Source organism: Hippopotamus amphibius, chromosome 10 (assembly GCF_030028045.1).
Source record: "Hippopotamus amphibius kiboko isolate mHipAmp2 chromosome 10, mHipAmp2.hap2, whole genome shotgun sequence".
Lineage (NCBI taxonomy): Eukaryota > Metazoa > Chordata > Mammalia > Artiodactyla > Hippopotamidae > Hippopotamus > Hippopotamus amphibius.
In genome coordinates this window covers 1191199-1208608 of record NC_080195.1, presented here as the reverse complement: position 1 = coordinate 1208608, position 17410 = coordinate 1191199, and the positions used below count along the sequence as shown (strand labels likewise).

The window sequence follows — 17410 nt, the reverse complement described above, 5'->3', positions numbered from 1 at the left end:
GATGGGCTTCGTCACGGGGAAGAGTTTCCATTCTGTTCTGTGCACCTGCACAGGTCGCCTCCGAGGAAGCCCACCGCCAGGACCAGGGCTGCAGACAGCGGGCGCAGTATTTCACAGCCCACCGCCCTGCACATCAGCGAGCAGGGAAGGTTTCAGGAGCAGAGGGGGACTGACTGGGAGGAACGGGGTGAGCAGCCCACCCCTCGCACGTGTGCTCAGACTCAACCCCGCACCTCCGAGTCGCTGAAGAGGAAAAGCCCAGCTGGTCCTTCGGGTCAGCTCAGGACAAAGTGGTAACTGCCCCCAGAAGGCTGTCTCGGGCAGAGCAAGGCAGCTTCCAAAAAGTGGCCAAAAAGGAGAGAAACCGTCACAGCACCTCAGAGAAATCCTTGTGCTACCTGAGCACAGAGGTGCACAGGCAGTCCCTCTCCTTCCGGCTGCTGGCTCCTGCACAATTACTATTGAAACTTCTTCTCGAAGAGACTAAAAGGTCACGGTTTGCTGGCCCTCAACCCGTTTCTACTCCAGCAGGTCCAGGGTGGGGCCCAGCGCCCTGCTGGTCCCAGCCTACCCACTCCCTGCCCTCCAGCAGCTCCATTCACCTACAGCCTTGAGCCCACCCCCCCCATCCTCTGTCCTCCGTGCCATCTTGTCACATGTTCTCTACGTGCTGCTTCCCAGCTGGCTGTCCTGGGACCACCTCCGCCGCTGGAGCCGGTGCCTGGGGCCACTGCCGTCTGCTCACGGGTCTTCAGGTCTCACAAGTGGCTGTTCTTCTTTACAGAAGTGCCTCGTTCTGCAAAACCCACCTCAGATTCTCCCAACCCTCTCTGTCTTCCACCCAAAGCGGGTGGAATTTTCCTGACGGAGTTCCGGAACAACCTTCTCAATGCGTCTTCAGTCTCCAATCTCACCACCCTTTAAACTCCTCGCAAAAAAGCCTCCAACAAGACAGATGTCCTCACATCTGTTCCACGTTTAAATCCCTGCACGGCCCCCACCGCACACAGAAGGGTGGGGCTCAGGAGGTCACGCGCCAACCTGCTCCGGAAACGACGCTAAGCGTGGCTGCCCCGCAGTCACGGTCACAGTCACGGTCACGGCCTTGCCAGCACTGCGCAGAGTGCCCCGTGAGCTGGGAGGCGGCCACGGCCTCCCCTGAGCGCTTAGAGGCTGAAACCCCGTGACCCGAGGAGAGGGCCCCACGCTCCTCTGCACGAGGGACTTGGTCTCCTCTGACCACCTGTGCCGACGCCCCTGCTCGGACTCACCCCGTTTCCAGACAGAGGTCTTCCAAGAGCTGCCTTCTCACGTCTTGACACACATCACTCTTCCTCTGGGACGTCGTGCGTTTTTCCATCTGGTGGAGCCCTCCTCTCCCTGGACAGGCCGTGTGGGGCCCGGGGCCCGGGCTCAGAGGACCCTGCACCTGGTGTGATCGCCTGCTGCTGGCATCTCGGGGCCCGTACTACGTAAGGTTGGAGGCGGGGCCCTGCAGATGCCGTAGGCGGTCCTGCCCCCAGACCTGCCCCCAGGGGCCCGGCAGACGGGTCACCCTCGCGGGTCCCGGCACCGCACCTGGCCTGTGAGTCCTTCCTGGGCTCTGGGGTTCTGCACAGCACCTGTGCTTAGTAAACGCCTGACCCCCCTCTGCCGGGTGATGGGTGACGTGAATAATAATTTCTCTGGGATGCTGGCCGTGTCTCCCACCTTCTCAGAGGCTTGGTTTTCTGTTTGAAAATAGGAACTCAAGCAACAGGGTGTCTACGTCTCCCGCCACCGTGAAATCGTGCAGCTCCAAAGGTCTCGGCAGGGAAGCAGGGCCGGGACCGGCAGTGGGTGTTCAAGAGCCGGCCCCCTCTGTGCCCTGCGTTCGTGTCTTTCTACAGGATGACAGGAATGTAACTCTTATCAGAAAAGACGCATCAACTCAGAAGACTCTGGGATCAACTCTGCTACTAGGTCACCTTTAGTATCTTATCTGTTTCATTCTTTCATTCTCTTTTTCCCTTCAACGTCCGGGGTGGGGTTAGAAGGAGAGCTTTTACTTCCCCTCCTTTCCTTCTGTCTGTCTGGCCTCAGTCAGGAGCACTGCACGCTGCAGAAGATCGATTGTAAGGAAGAACAGGTCTTAATGTAAAGAGCTCCCGTCATTAAACAGAAACCACCTGAGAGACCATGGCTCCGAGAAACAAAGCCGTGAGGTCGGCACCCGCAGGTTCCAGGACCACCCGCCCGCCCCTCAGTGTCAGGGTACGTCAGAGCTGCGTCGTGTTCCTAAAGCTCAACGTTCCTTAAAAGGCGTGAAATGAACTCCAGGAAGAAGGTCCTCCGTGGCTGGGAAGGAAGAAAGAAGCCGAACCCCACCCAAGATCCAGGTGACTGCAGCTTCCCGACGCGCACCGCGCACGGACGTTCCCGTCTGCTCTCCCCGGCCTGGCAGGAGCCCGCAGAGTTTTCTTCCTGCTGCGTTGGGCGCACACGGCCCGCCCGGCCCGGCATCTCTGGGCGAGGTGCTCAGGGCTGCCCGACGGGGAGACCGAGCTGGCACCCACCGCAGCCCCGCACGCCCACCTGTCACTGGGCCAAGCCCTGCCGGGCAGAGGTCAGCACAGGAACATTCACGCCTCTGGACGTCGGATACCTCTTCTTTCAGATGCAGCTTGTCCCTCACATCCTGCTCAACCCAACCCAGAACGAGTGCAGCCTCAAGGCCCCAGCCGCACCGGTCCTACAGCACAGGGCGCGGGCGGGACGTTTCGTGAAGCAGCTGCCCCACCCCCAACCAAAGTGGGCGGAGACGCATCCTGATTTCAGATCCTCCGTTTCCCTGCACGACGGAACTACTGGCTACGGTCACATTCTTTCATAACAGAGTACATTTCTCTTCTCTCCATATAAATACATTTACTCATCTTGGTACTAAAGATGCACAGAAAGGAGGCTTTTATTTAAATAGATATATATTACTTCTGAGTCTCCAAGATTTATAGGATATACCTCGTTTGGAATATGTGGAAATAAGATTTTGATGATAACAAGGTCATAACGTTATGTTAGCCTTGAACCACCCTGGGGGTGGCTACAGACACCATCATTCCGGCTTTCACTATGAATTTATGGCAAAATTAATGCATTAATTTTGCAACATTAATGCAAAATTAATTGTTTAGATCTGATCAATGCATGTTCTAAACAAAGACTCACGTTATTATTTCTCCTCTGTGGAAAGAAACTGAAATACGGACTAACAGAATGTTATTTCTGACTCTTGTATTTTTATTCTAATAATAACTTATGCTAGTACTAAATAACCACCACTCCTGGGGTGCTCTTTGCTAGATATGTTACCTCTCATTTTGATGAGAAGGTCGGTTACAGCTCAGAGCCTGAGGCCCAGGGGAGTGGCCTGCGTCTGGACTCTGAGCCCCACTACCTCACCGACAAGGTGACAGGCAAGGTGACACTGCAGGCGTGCGAGGCCGGGGAACGCAGCCCAGCAGCGGTTACAGCGTCCGCAAGGCACGCCCCGCGCGGGGGCCGTGGTTCCCCACTTCTCCACGCGCCACCACGGCCTCCTACCCGAGGCACGTGCCGTAAAAAGCAGCAGGTGCAGAGAAGCAGAAACAAGAAGTTACTATATAAAAATACTGGGCAGGGACAGTGGTTAGGACTCCACGCTTTCACTGCCGAGAGCCCGGGTTCAATCCCTGGTCGGAACTGAGACCCCACAAGCCGTGTGGGGCTGCCAACAAAGTAAAGTAAACAGGCAGAAGCAATCTCACAGGTGTGTCTCCTGCCTCCTGGTCCTGACACCAGCCCCGCTCCTCTCCTGCTGACTGACCGGCTGACCCTCTGTCCCTCGAGGGGGCTCCGTCCTGCGGGGCCCTGGGGCGGTCACGATAGAAACCACACAGATGAGCAGCGGTTCGTGGTCCAACAGCAAGTGCGCGGCCTGGAATCCTTCCAGGTCTGAGGCCCCAGCTGCACCTCGGCCCCGAGGTGGACCTGCTCCCCGAGCCGCCCGCAGGGTCTCCGGGTCTGCGGCCGCGTCCCCCCACGTCTGCTTGGGCTGTCACCGCAGCGGCCACGCTCCACAACGCAGAGGAGCTCTGGGCACGGGGGGCTCGCTGGGGTGACGTCACGGAACACACGGCCAAAGCGTGCCCTGATGCAAGGTTCACACGTCTTAAGATGTGGCCCATGAAATGGTTCCTCGTGTCAATAAGCAGTTTCTAGTTATGAAGGAGGCGATACACGCGTGTACACGTGTGTATACACAGACACGCACGTGTGAGTACACTATCCGTGTGTATATCGCGAGTATGTGACCTACTTGTAATTCTTTTCCTATGAGCTGCCTTTTCATGTCCTTCGAACATTTTCTATTAGCTTGGTTTCCTCTTTTTAATTTAGCCAGAATTCTCGTTATATAAGAACATTAACACTTTGTGGTAGATGCAGGAAATATCCTCTCAATTTTCATTTACAAGAATTTCAATACAAACAACACATATGAGATGTTAAAAAAGAAGTTTCTAAAACTTTACCGGATTTACCACATTCTTTACTGTGGCAACTTCTAGGTATACGATTTATTTGGAAAGGACCCTCCACCGCAAAGTATAGGAAGCCTCCTACGTCGGTACCTTGTAAGCCTCCTACGTCGGTACCTCGTAAGCCTGTGGCTTTGTGTTCTAACGTCCCTCCCTCCGGAATGTCTACAGGGGTGAAGAGCTGGGCCTGAGATGCAGCTCTGCTTTCTCCCGACGACGTCATCTCGACTGAAAAATCCATGTATCGCACTGACTCGAAACACCTCTTCAATCAAATACTAACTTTCCACACGTCTGTGAAGACTGACTAGTGTGTTCCCACTGAATACATCTTCTAAAGCAACGTCTGTGTTAACAGCAGGTAAACGATGGACAATTATTCCATGGATGTGGCTGGAAGAGGGCTGAGAGATTTTTGAGTTAATCCTTCTTTCTAAGCCAAACTAGGAGGGATTTTCTTTTGGCACAGGGCTGCAGGCAGGAGGCAGCCTGGGCTTCCTCCCTGCGAGAGGGCCCCTCGACCTCAGCCCGGGACGTTGGTTGGACTAGTTCCGAAGTGTGTCTTTTCTGCACTGTGTAGCCACTTGAAACGACTCACCTCTACGGCGTGAGTCTCCATGCTGATCACGGACACTTGGCCTCCCGACGCCGCCCACAGCGTGTCTTCCGTCATTAGCAGACTTCGAACGGGGAGGACGCCTAATTGTATCACCGTTTGAGGCTCGGAATTCCAGGATCCATCTTAAAAGAAAACATTTCTTTCAATTTCACTCAAATTCAGTTTCTCAAATAAACGTTCCTCCAAAGAAGAAACACAGATGGACACGAAAAGGTGCGCAACATCCCCAGTCGTCAGGGAAACGCAAACCACACCACAGTGAGCGACCACCTCACACCTGTCAGGATGGCCACCGTCAGACAGACAAGAGATAACAAGTATGAGTGAAGACCTAGAGAAAAACAACCTTGTGCACTGCCGGTGGGAATGTAAATTGATGCAGCGTCTGCAGAAAACAGTGTAGAGGTTCCTAAACAAACTAAAAATAGAACTACTGCAAGGTCCAGCAACTCCACTCCTGGGTCTAGATCCCAACAAAACAGAAACGCTAATTTGAAATGATACGTGCACCCCAGTGTTCAGTGCAGCACTATTTACAACAGCCAGGACACGGAAACACCTGAGTTGCTGATGGATGAATGGACACAGAAGATGTGATACACACACACACACACACACACACACACAGTGGAATATGACTCAGCCACAAAAAGGAATCGCATCCTGCCATTTGTGACAGCATGAATGGAACTCGAGGGCATTGTGCTAAGTAAAACGAATCAGACAGGGAAAGACAAGTACTGCGTGATCTCACTCACACGTGGAATCTAAAACAACCAAACCCATAGACACAGAGGGTAGAAGGTGGTTGCCAGGGGCCGGGGGGTTGGGCAACGAGAGACGTTGGCCAAAGGGTACGCACTCCAGGTGTGAGATGAGTCGGCTCGAGCATCTAACGCACAGTGTTGTGAGTGCAGGAAACAACACTGCCTCATACACTTGAAAGCTGTCAGGAGAGCAGATCTTAAATGTTCTCACAACAGAAAAGCAACAGTAAGTATGTGATGTGACGGAGGTGCGAGCGAGCAGAGGGTGGCCTCATTTTGTAATATGTATCCCACCGAGACATCACACACCTTAAACTTACACAATGTCACACGTCAGTCACATCTCAATAAAGCTGGGAAAGAAAGGTTTAAATCCCCCCCGTCAAATAAATCCAAATAAAGCCTGAAAAATTCCTAACACTGGAAGAAGTGGACATAAACACCCCAAACCAAGCTGGGAGGCTTGCTGGACCAGACGTATTATAGTAATTTCAAACTTTCAACTAGTTAATAATCCCCATGAAACGTAACCTCCACGGGAACAGCGGGAAAGATGGCTTGAGTGAGCGAAGCCGTGCTGCCGAAGCCGGACAAAGAGGAAGAGGAGCAGGGGCGCTCCCACGGTAAACACGCACACGATTCTACATACATGTGTGTCTAAACACAAGTCACATCCTGCAGGAGAGAAAGCGTGCACCCTCCGCAGAGGAGTCACGCCCTGAGGGGCCCCCGATCCCACCTTCAGGAGGACCTGTTTCTGTCCCCCAGCCCCTCGCGCCCTGGGGACCCGCAGCGGCTCCAGCCTCAGGACCCCCGGGATGGACACTTCCTCCAGGGCTCCCGCGACGGCCCTCCTGCAAGGGGCCTGGGCCCCGGGGCCTGCAGGCGCTCCTCCCAGGGCTCCAGGGCCCCCCAGCCTCCCCCAGGCCAGCCTAAGCCCTCGTTCTATGGTCTGTTTACTGTACAGCCCCCCAAGGTGTGAGAGGTAGGACTCCTCAAATCCGTGGCCACAGGGGATCCGCTGGCGGTCTCCTGAGCCACGCTGACAGTCGATTCTCCCTGTGGTGATGACACGGGGCCCCCGGCCGGGGGGGGGGTGTCCCAGGGAGCAGGCTGGTGACAGCCACACCACATGGAGAGAGCACGCACTTCCCTCCATCCAAGAAGAGGAAGCTGGCGGGCCTGTGAGCGAGCAGGATGAAGGCCTGCGCTGAACTCATCGCTTCGAGGAGAACGGAGACGCCAGCAGGAGACTGGCTGTGCGACAGCTTCCGACGCGCCTGGTGAGCGGACATCTATTTCACACCCTCCTTTTGGGACCAAGTGAGTCGCAGGTGCCTTGGGACAAGGGGTGACAAATGCTCCCAGGACGAGATGCTCGGTGCAGAGGGACACTCCCCCACGCCCACCCTCACCCCAGACGCTGCGGTGACCCCGCCCCCTGCAGCTGTGCCTGCGTGACGCTCACCGTCTGCTCTGGCGTAGACGGCCACGGCCCCGTTGACCAGGCCGGCATACAGGCTCCGGGGCGTGCAGGCCAAGCTCATGACTGTGCATTTCTCAGGAGTGAAGAAGTGCTGGAGCCGCACCTTCTTGGAGCCTTGGCTGCTTTTATAAATGGAAATGCTGGGAAAGAGAAATGCAGCTCATGGGGGCGTCTGCCCACGAGGAAAAGCACGAGCCTGCCGAGCCGGGGAGCCACGTTCGACCTTCACCGAGCGCCTCCCCATCCTTCCCCGCATCCTCCACTCCTTCCAGAAACTTCCCACTCCTGCTGGAAACACTTGGCTGTGTTGTAAAGACTCCTACCACTCTGATCTCTCTCTTTTCTTTCAAAATAGACGTTCTGGGTTATTTAAAAAAAAAACAAAAAAACTTAGATCTTCCTATATAGCTCTACAAACTTCACATCAGGAACATCATCGTAACTTTCCTCTAAGCTCTGACCACGGCCAGTGTGAGAACAACACAGACCACGGCTGCTTTATTTCAAAGTGTAAGAGTGGTGATGTGCACTTAGAAGCGTGAACAAGAAAGACGCGTGTCTGTGGCAAAGAGCAGGCAGAGCCAGGACCTTCCCTGTGAGGAGTCCCGCCCCCTGGGCTTTCCCAGGGTAACTGCCTCACGCACTGGCTCCTTCGGCCTCCCGGACCCAAGCGCCTCCACCCGCATCGTGTAAATCCCGACAGAGGGCCAAGCCGCGGGCCCGCGTGTGACACGCTCACCTCCCCTCCTCTGTCCCCAGGCAGACGGTGGGGACGCCCAGCACTCGGCCGCCCGTGGCCTCGGGCTCCCGGGGCCTGTCCTCCGCGGGCACGTACACCATGCACAGGACACGGGACTCCACGTTGAAGCACTCGATGACCTTGGGGCTGGAGTTGTGAAAGGAGACGATGGCAATCTGGCCCATCTGACTGGTGCAGCTTCCGATCTGGGGGTTCAGGAGGGAGAAGGGGGCTGGGGAGGCTCCCGGAGCACATGCACAGCCCACCCCCGACGGCCAAGGGGAGAGTCGGCTCCCCCTTGGGAAGCCGCTCGCCCACGAGCCTCACATATGTTCAAACAGGCTGCTCACAGAGCCCCGCCCCCACGGCAACGGCTCACTTAGGTCACTTTCAACTTTAATAGTGAGAACACAGTTTTGCTTTTATAAAAATCACATTTACAGCCTTTAAAAACCACACACCTAGCACCATAGGACGCGAGAGGCCGATCGATACACAATTCAAAGTCTGAGAAAGCAGACTGGTGTCCATTTTAAGCACTCTAACACTTAACGTTTAACAGGTTTACCTAAGAAAACAAGCCTTAAAAAGAGACCAAAGGGGGTAAGGATGCATCTCAAAGTGGGTCCCCGGCATTTAGCACATCAGGGAGCACTGCTGTTTTTCCAGAACTCATACTGTGGCTACGAGGACATCGACGAGCCTCCTGAATGCTGGGCCACTCAGGAAGACGCAGCACGCTCTGTGTCCCAGCCCAGGCCTACGTCTGACTGTCTGTTCCGAGGGAGAGAGCCGGATGCTGTTGACAGGGAGGCGCCCGCCCGGCTCCAGGGGGGAAGGCTCGCCCGGCGCCGGGTGGCGTGCCTTCCACACAGACTTCTTTCCCATCCACACTGAGGATGCGGCGACTCTGCTTGTCCTCCCTGTGCTCCTCCCTTGTTACCAGTAAGCGGCCTGCTCTGCCCGCCTTTCTGGGGACGACGCCAAACGGCCACCCCAGCCGGGCTGACGGGGGAGGGGCTGGCCAGGAGAGGGAAGGGGGCACCAGGGCAGGTCCGGGGATGGAAAAACACTTCTCTAAAGTGCAAAATCCTTGAGGGAACGCAGCCCACCGCTTCATTCCGGGCTGAGTGCAGAGAGGGAGCAGCTCGTCAGGCCATGCCCTCCGATGCTGAACCAGGGGCCGGGCACTGCGAGACGGGGGAGGTTAAGTGGGGTTAGGACACCCAGGAGAGAGCCGCGTGGGGGCTGGAAAAGGGTGGCAGGCCCGTCGCTGCGGAGGCTGGGGGGCTCCCGGGCAGGGAGGCCCTGGGAGACCTGAAAACACACCACGTGAGCGACTCCTCTGGTTTGCACGAGCCTGTGATGGCTCCTGCAGACGCGGGGCCGTTCAAAGGCAGGACTTCATTTGGAACAAATCAACTCTGCTAAGTTTCCAGCGTAAAAAGCCAGCATGGTCTTGGAAGAGAAGAAATCCCATGCCGTTTAACCTCCCAAAGTAAAAAAGTATTCAAATGATTCTGTGGGTTACGTTAGTTGTTTTTGGACTGAATTTAGTCTGGTAAGGTTTTAGAGGAAAAAGAAGAGACGGAAACGTTTTAATTCCTTTGAATTCTACATCGTTTCCAAAAGGGATCAGCCCCCTTTCCTGTTTGTGACTCCAGGGTTTATATCACACCAGCCACTAACAGTGGTCTATGGGACCATTCCAACCTGTCATTTCTCATCACATCACCGTGGATACGGACTCCTCACGAACCTGCACGGAAAACAAAGGCGTCTTACCCACAGGAAGCCGTGAGCCGTGGAAAACGAGTCTGGCTGATTCTCATTACTCGGGAAAGGCTCAGGATTATAAACGGCACATTCGATCTAAAAGGGGAATAAGACCAAAGGCCCGGGTTTAAAATGGGGCTGGGCTGAGGCCGGAAGGCGTGCCTTAAACAGATGACAGCGGTCTGACATAAACCACAGCAGCTCCAAAGACGAAGGCAGGGAAAGACGGACGTACGCGTCTCAGAAGTTTGCTTTTTACAAGAAAATACCTAGAGCTTCTCTGGTGGCGCAGTGGTTAAGAATCCGCCTGCCAATACAGGGGACACGGGTTCGAGCCCTGCTCTGGGACGATCCCACGTGCCGCGGAGCAACGAAGCCCGTGCACCACAACTACTGAGCCTGTGCGCTAGAGCCCACGCGCTAGAGCCCACGAGCCACAACTAATGAGCCCGTGTGCCGCAACGACTGAAGCCCGCACACCTAGAGCCCGAGCTCCTCAACAAGAGAAGCCACCACAATGATAAGCCTGTGAACAGCAACAAACAGTAGCCCCTGCTCTCCACAACTAGAGAAAGCCCGTGTGCAGCAGCGAAGACCCAACACAGCCAATAAGTAACAATAAACAAATAAATACATTTATTTAAAAAAAAAGCAGCAAACACCTAAGCGTGCCCCGGGGGGACTGCAGCTCCGCGGAGGAGGCACCCCGACGGGGCCCAGGGAGGGGCTCCGCCAACGGGAGGGGTCCCCACCGGCTGAGGGAGCTCCGGGGAGGCCCAGGCTCCAGGTCTGACAGTGGCCAGAGACCAAAGGAGACGTAATGATGCGTCTCCCAAGGGAAAGACACATTCACACGTGTCTGTGGCCTGCGTGGACACCGGCCGTGGTGCTGGAGTCCACGGCCCAGGAACTAATAAGACGCCACCTGCAGGCGGGGGTGGCACCAGGCCACCAGGAGGCCTCGGTGACGCCCGCCGTGGGAGGTGCCGCGGGGCCGGGACGCAGGGCCTCGAGGAAGGCCCAGCACCGGTGCGGCCGAGCCGGCTGGGGATGCAGACCGCCACCTCCTCCGTGATTTCTGCCCAGGCCGGCCCTGCAGAGGCCGCAACCCGGGCTGCCCGCGCCCCTTCCTGCCGCCGCCCGTCACCTTGAACTCCTGCTGCTTGGCCACCGTCACGGGCATGTGCCCCACGAGGAGGGGGTGTCTCTCCTTCTTGATCTGATTCCCGTCGTCCTCCACGCAGAACCAGCCCAGGTGGTTCTCCTCCTCTGTGGCCGCGCCGGGGGGAACGGGACGGGGGGGGGAAGGGGACAGAGGTGAGCAACGGGGACAGGCCCGTCTAAGGGGCGCCCGCTGCCCTGTCCCGTCTCGTGGCCGAGCCATGGGTGGGGGCGGGGGGGGACCTGCAAACCGTCAAAGCGTGAACCACCTGGCTCTGTTCTCCTTTACCCCTTCCTCGAAGCCACTGAGATGTTTAGATTCAAACACCAGGGACAGAGCAAGACATGTCCTAACGTGGCACAAAACCATGGGATCAAAAAGTATGATGCAATGAAGAACTATTTTACTACTCCACCTAGGCTATGAACGTGTGACAGATCTGAAGATAAAAGGGAGCTTATCTTCAGAGACTGGCCATCTCCCCATTCGCAGAGTCACCCTGAATCCGGCCTGATGAACCCCTATATCGTTCAGGGAGGGAGGAGTCGTGCTCCTCGGATCACAGACCATCCCGACGGCCTCCACGGGTGACACAGGGCCCTCCTTCCACTGGCCTCTGCTCCCGGGGCCAATTTCTCTTCTGTATTTTATTTTTGGTTAACATTTCAGATTGTCTGCATGTGACTAAGAGGTTTACACACGCACAGATGCAGGACACCCCCATGTTCTGAGTAACAGACGTGTGTGTGTAAGTCACATACACACGCACGTCAGTGTATCTTACCCCACCCGCCCATCCACCCAAATGCCTGACGCACAGATCAAAAGAAGGCAAGGCCAGAGGGACGTGGGGACCAGAAAACGATCCGTCACTCCCATCTCTGACAGAACCACAGGACTCATGTTTCGTGCCCAGAGGGTCCTCAGGGAGAATTCAGTCCCGTCCTGTTTATGTCACAGGTAGGGGTGAGGAAACAGGCCGAGATGAACCCTCACTTTCTCATCCTGTGGGGCCAGACCCGGGGCCTGGGCTCCTGACTCACAGGCCGCAGGAGAAGGGCTTTACTCGTGTTGAACGATCTCAACTAATATGAATGTTTTGCTATAATAAAAGTGAGGGTTTTTCCCCTACAACTTAAATTATAATGCAAACGTCTTAAAAAAATCACTGCACTAAGGGTCAATTCTTCCCACGTGGAAACATCCTCTCTGGTGAATGGGCGAACCTGTCGTAAAGTTTATGTCTCAACCACGATCTTATCCTCTTGGGCGTGCATTTCACCACGAAATAGGAACGGACGCCGTCTCTCGTTTGAACCGGCCTGGTTTCGCGTAGGTCCACCCGCTCTCACTTACCGAGGGCGAGCTTGGCCATCTGCAGGTGGCTGACCCACGACTCCTTGATGGCTGGAGTGAAGGTGTTGAACACGGCGGTGAAGAAAGTCGGCCGGCCTGACCTGCCAGGGAGACGGGAAGACCGTTCACTCCACAGAATGGGCCCCGTCGTGTGAAATCCGACCACGTGCCCACCCCGCCGGATGCAATCCCCAAACCACGAAGACATGCACGTCATGACGAAGGGCCACGCTCTGAGCGCCGGCCCCAGGCTCCCGCCCGAGGCTCACTGACTTGTCCTGCTTTCCTGGCAGCTGTAACTGGATCCGACAGCAGTCGGCCGCTCTGATCTCCTCTTCCTTCTTCAAAATAAGTCTCTGTAAACCCAAGGTCCAGTCGTGGGCTACCGACTGGTTCAAGTTCTAGGAAGGAAATGCAGAAGCACACGTAAAGGTGTTAGTGAGATGGGACCATCCTGAGGGAGAGAAAGAAGTGATGCTGTGACGTGAAAAACCCAGGGAGACCAGTAACACTCCTCCCTTCAGGAAAAAGACACCCGTGGGAGGCGCGTCACATGGTGGCACGGCTGGGACATTTCTAAGAGAACGGACGCTCAAGGCCGCTTCAAGATGCAGAAAATTTACCCGGAAAGAGCTTCACCTTCTCCGAAACAGGAGAAAATGCACAATCAGGTCGACTCTTAAAGGAACATCAGCTCTCACTTCGGGCAGGACTGGGACAATGACTTAGACACAAAGAGAATTTTAATCAAACGGCTTCGACTGTCACCTGATAGTTTCCTTTGAGGTTTCCAACCAGCTGAGTGATTTGACCGATGACATTTACGTCGTGCAGCAAGTTCTGTAAATCTTGATACAGCTGCCCCGGCCCCATGTAAACTCTGTCTGCAAAGCAAGACGACAACCAGAGCACACGTCTCAAGGGTGTTCCTGCCGGGGCTGGAGGAAGGAGACCCTGGGACGGGGTCTCGTTCATCCAGAATTTTAAAAAAGTGAATGTTTTCAAGTAATAGGATGCTTTTCCGTTTCTGACTTTTGATTTTGAAATGATTTTAGACTTTAGAGAAAAGCTGCAACAGCACAGAGCCCCTGGCACCGGGCCCCAGATGTTAACCTCGTAGACCCACGGAAGCGTCATCCAACGCAGGAGGTCACGTTGCTGTGGCGACACTAACCAACCCAACACTAACCAACCCAACACTAACCAACCCAACACTAACCCATACTGCTCACCCCTCCCCAGCTTCCCCGCTGAGGCCGGCTGCCCGGGACCCGAGTCCCAGCACACAGAGCCGTCACCTCTCTTCACGTCCCCTCCAACCTGTGAGGCCAGTTCCTCAGGCGGCCTCTCCCTCACGACCTTGACATTGAAGGACATGGGTGAGTTATCTCATCCACTGCCTCACGGTTTGGGGCTGACATGTTTTGTCACTTTTAGGTTTTTAATATAAATTTATTTATTTTTGGCCACGTTGAGTTTTCATTGTTGCACGAGGGCCCTCTCTAGTTGCAGCGAGCAGGGGCTACTCTTCGTTGTGGTGCGCGGACGTCTCACTGCAGTGGCTTCTCTTGTAGTGGAGCACGGGCTCTAGGCTCTCGGCTTCAGTGGTTTCAGCACGCCGGCTCAGTAGTTGTGGCACGCAGGCTCTAGAGCGCAGGCTCAGTAGCTGTGGCGCACGGGCTTAGCTGCTCCACGGCATGTGGGATCTTCCCAGGCCAGGGCTCGAACCCGTCCCCTGCATTGGCAGGCGGATTCTTAACCGCTGTGCCACCAGGGAAGCCCCACTTTTAGTATTTTTAAAGCACTGATGTAATCCCCATTAGTAAGAGGTCTCTGGTCTCTACAAATGACATTGAATCGGAACCAAAGTTCCAATAACGGTGCTCACCCAGCGCCAACACGAGTTCCCCGTGAGTTTCCTCCAAGGACAGAGCGGAGGCCTGCAGGGAGCTGGGTGAGTGGACCGGCTCCTAGTGCCCAAGAGGACAGTGCCCACCACCTACTCAGGCTGGCCATTCAGCCAAATGCTCTAAGTCTGGGCGGAAAGGAGCAAACGGTTAGCGCCCAGAGTCTTGCAGCCACTGGAGTGTTCTGGGGGAGACGTGCGTAAAGGGTGCCTGTACACGCACTTCAGCGCAGCGCGTGCCGGTGAGCAGCCACCGCAGGGGTCAGGGCAGAGCGCCACAGCGGACTCACAGCCCTGCCGTCCGTGTCTGTGACTAGAGGCTCGTAAAAGACGAGCCATCGGTGAACCTCCCTACTCCTTACCCCGGAGGAGGTGACGTGCACAGAGGTGGCAGAACTGGGAAGGAAGAAAGGGAGGACTGGAGGGAGGCAGGGAGGGAGGGAGGGAGGGAGAGAGGAAGAGGGAAAAAGAAAGGGCAGATCCCTTTGTGCACCTCCTGGAAAGGCAGGGACGCCCTGGAGGTGGGTGGAGGGCGTGCAGTGTGAAGCCCAGACGGGCTCGGGCAGCCCCCCAGCAGCCGCGCTCGGACTCCTGGGTCACCGGGCGCCTCCTGCCAGCCCGACACACTGCCCAGAGGCTGCCTGCCGCCCAGCAGCTGGGACCCGCCAGGGCCACCCTGTCCAAGCAGAGGGAGGGCGAGGCCCGGCACCCAGGTGCAGAGAGGAGTCACGCGTCACAGCAGAGAGGCCGGCGGCTGAGCCGGGGCGCCCAGGACGGGCTCTGGAGACGGGGACGGACGGGAAAGGGGAGGCAGCAGCACCGGGCCTGGTTCCCCCTCAGAGCTGCGTTCACGAGGGCCCACCGGCCCCGTCTCATCTCATCGGGGATAAAACCAACCGCCCGAGTCGCCCCATCACGGGAGGGAGAAGAGGACTTTTCCTGGCAGGTCAGAGAATCTTCCTTCTTGGGACTGAAAGGAGTTTCTCTGCCTTTAACCAGCGTGAAAACATCACAAAGTTCACACGTGTGGTGAGCATGAGAGACCCTAACGAACACAGGACGCACGTGGAAGCCCGAGCGCCCACTCAAGGTACGCAAAACAGGACCCGGGCTGTCATCCTTTCCCCAAACGCTACTTTCAGTTTAGGAAACAATCTCCTTTCTCTGGCTAAATTCACATAAACAACAAACCTGCAGGTCAAGACTGTCATCGGGTGGACGTCCCACCATCTGGTCAGGACGCCCAGCGCCCTGGGTTGCCGGGAGCAGACGGCCTCCCACCGTGCCCGTCTCCATGGAAACCCCTGCGACTGGCTAGGAAACTCAGGGTTTGAAAGCTAAGTGGAGTCCGTGTGGCCAAGGGAACAGCGGCTCTGCCCAGAGACTCCCGTGGTGGGAACCTGGGCCCCGGCGGGCGTGGACCGGCTGCGGCTCTGAGGCCCAGGCCCCCACATCACACCAGCGACCTGGGCGGTGGAGGAGGAGGAGGAAACGGGGAACGGGGACACGGCAGATGGATGCCAACCCTGGGGTGGTGGGTGGTCCAGGGCTGGCGAGGGGGACGCAGGGCGGGGGCTGTACACACCCCCCTGGACAGCAGAGGCAGACCTGCCCCCACCCGGCAGTCTCGGGACAGGCTCTCCTTTCCAGAACTTTCCTTTACTTCAGAAAAGTTCGATATCTTACAAAGCAAGGGCTTTTTTTTATTGAGGAAGAATGGACCGTTAAAAATTATGTATCTTCAGGGTACAGTTTGGTGACTGGATACACACCCATCTGTGTGAGCCTCTCTCCCACCCTCCCGCCTCGACCGCACAGCGGCCTCTGCCGGGCAGAGCCCCTCCCGCCAAGCGCCCCGTCCTGGGTCCTGGGCCCACACACCGGGCACCCCGTCCCTCTCAGGCAGGTACTTCCGAATCGGGAACACACCCCCTGCTTCCTCTAGGGGCAAGGCCGGTGCTTCCAAAGCAGCCAGGATCCAACAAGGAACTTTCCATCCTCCTCCTTCCAGAACCGAGTCCACTCAAAGTCACACCTGCAGCTGAAGAAAGCGCTTGACTCCCTGCAGAGCGAGCACCTGCTCCGTGCCCCGGACCCTGGACCCAACCCCCACGCTGTCTGCCTCTGGGAAGAGGCGGAGCCGGCCTCATGTTCAAGGTTAAAGCTGACCTCGCTCAGGTTCACTTCTGTGTGTAACCATGAAGGGCTCCTCCTTCCTTCCAGTGAGCACTTGCTTCTTGTTTATTCTCTGTGCTTGGTCTTCCGTTGGGTTCACGTCTTGGGTCTCAGGCTTTACCTGCCCTTCCCCCTCCTCCGCCTCTGCCCGTGACTGGAGACTCTCCCTCCGGCCCCCTCCATGGGGTCCACTGGGCACAACTCCTTGCAAACTGCGGGCGCTTTAGGGTCCACTTGTGGAACCTGAATTGAGGTTATAAAGACCCTAAATGAAGAAATCGCTCTACAGTGTCATCTTATTTCTGGCAAAAGGGAAACTGATTTTCTCATGAACCAGCCTCCTGAGACAGCACGGAGCAGAGTGAAAACACGATGCTAAGTTCCGGGGGTCTGCGACGCTTAAACCAACCCGGGAACCCCAGCGTGCAAGGCCCTGCACGAGAGGGAAACGTTTAAGGCCGTCACGCGTCCCCACTCAAGGACACGAAGGGCGCAGGCAAAGGCACGCTCCAGCTGGCGCTCCTGCGGGCGCGAGCCTCCCCCGCGGCCGCCGCGCGGCTCCTGCAGCAGTGGTTGCCAGGCAGGGGGGCCCACGCCGCCACCGCTGAACCGCAGAGCCGGTCCTGCAGCACTGAGCTTCCGAGCAGAGCCGTCCAAACAGCAGCACAGTCACGTTAATATCCACGGGAACAGGATCTCTAACTCAGCTTCTCAGAATAACTCAGGGATGACGAATGCAGAAGAATCAGGAGACAGAAGCCACGAGGGTGCACCGGAAGCTGTTCTAGAGAAGCGGCGACACGTCTGGGGCAGCCCAGCTAACCCCTGACGCACGTGACTCACGGACGGGCCAGGAACCCAAGGGCGC

At 56.5% G+C, this 17410-nt stretch overlaps 1 protein-coding gene across 7 annotated transcripts in view; it reads right to left on the bottom strand.

Annotated features, from left to right (window-relative positions):
- Positions 1–17410, bottom strand: part of ARHGEF10 (Rho guanine nucleotide exchange factor 10) — an 81791-nt gene that overhangs the window by 11198 nt on the left and 53183 nt on the right. For all 7 annotated transcript variants that reach the window (XM_057697201.1, XM_057697205.1, XM_057697202.1 and 4 more), the window contains 8 exons: positions 13230–13345; positions 12735–12862; positions 12462–12562; positions 11091–11212; positions 9953–10039; positions 8168–8373; positions 7411–7568; positions 5155–5297 (listed from right to left, as the gene is read on the bottom strand). In XM_057697201.1, the coding sequence (XP_057553184.1) occupies positions 5155–5297; positions 7411–7568; positions 8168–8373; positions 9953–10039; positions 11091–11212; positions 12462–12562; positions 12735–12862; positions 13230–13345 (1061 nt within the window). The remainder of the gene's footprint in view (positions 1–5154; positions 5298–7410; positions 7569–8167; positions 8374–9952; positions 10040–11090; positions 11213–12461; positions 12563–12734; positions 12863–13229; positions 13346–17410) is intronic.